This window comes from Octopus bimaculoides, chromosome 24, assembly GCF_001194135.2.
Source record: "Octopus bimaculoides isolate UCB-OBI-ISO-001 chromosome 24, ASM119413v2, whole genome shotgun sequence".
NCBI lineage: Eukaryota > Metazoa > Mollusca > Cephalopoda > Octopoda > Octopodidae > Octopus > Octopus bimaculoides.
The window spans coordinates 5636738-5637480 of record NC_069004.1 but is presented as its reverse complement, the minus strand read 5'-3'; the positions used below and the strand labels follow the sequence as shown (position 1 = coordinate 5637480).

At 31.9% G+C, this 743-nt stretch overlaps 1 protein-coding gene across 5 annotated transcripts in view; it reads right to left on the bottom strand.

Annotated features, from left to right (window-relative positions):
* Positions 1–743, bottom strand: part of LOC106872628 (RNA binding protein fox-1 homolog 1) — a 530204-nt gene that overhangs the window by 173914 nt on the left and 355547 nt on the right. Inside the window, exon 1 of one of the 5 annotated variants that reach the window (XM_014919686.2) lies at positions 593–716. The exons of the other annotated variants lie outside the window; for them this stretch is intronic. Within the exon in view, the coding sequence (XP_014775172.1) occupies positions 593–616 (24 nt within the window). The 5' untranslated portion in view covers positions 617–716. Of the gene's footprint in view, positions 1–592; positions 717–743 lie in introns of those variants that run through there. 5 annotated transcript variants of the gene reach the window in all.

The window sequence follows — 743 nt, the reverse complement described above, 5'->3', positions numbered from 1 at the left end:
ATATATATATATATATACATATACAAATATATATATACATAGACAGATATACAAACATATATATATATATATATATATATATATATATTCTTTGATGCATTTCAGCCCTAAGGTTGTGGCCATGCTCGGGCACTGCCAGTGAAATATATATAGATAGATATATAGGTGAGGTTAAGTTAAAGGTAATAACAATTGTACGCTATGAATCCACAGGTGTATTACCTATAATTAATCATGGCCATTGGTGTTAAAGCTCAGAAATAAGAGGTAATGATAGGAATAAACAGGAGTGTATCAATATTTCTGTTTTCCTTTAGATCGATATATAAACAGAAACACAATGTGCTTCCACGTAGCTTCCCGGGGCTATAAACAGAAGCCACTTGATCGAGGTACAGCACAGTAAGAATGAACCCAGAACTCAAAGATTATAAAGCTAACTTCTTAACCACACAGCCACGCAATTGACCATAGAAAAATATACCTTGACAAATTCCGTCTGACCAGTGAAAGCATGGAAACGTGAATATTATAATGATGATGATGATGATGCGTTGCACCATAAATACTGAATGAGAAAATAAATCCAAACCTTTATGAATGCCGGTCGTATCATGATTAGATGCAGAATGGATCAGAGGAGTAAACTGCTATTGAGGGATGAATATGTGTACGTATGTATGTATGTATGTGCATGTAAGAAATATATATATATATATATATATATATATATATATATATAT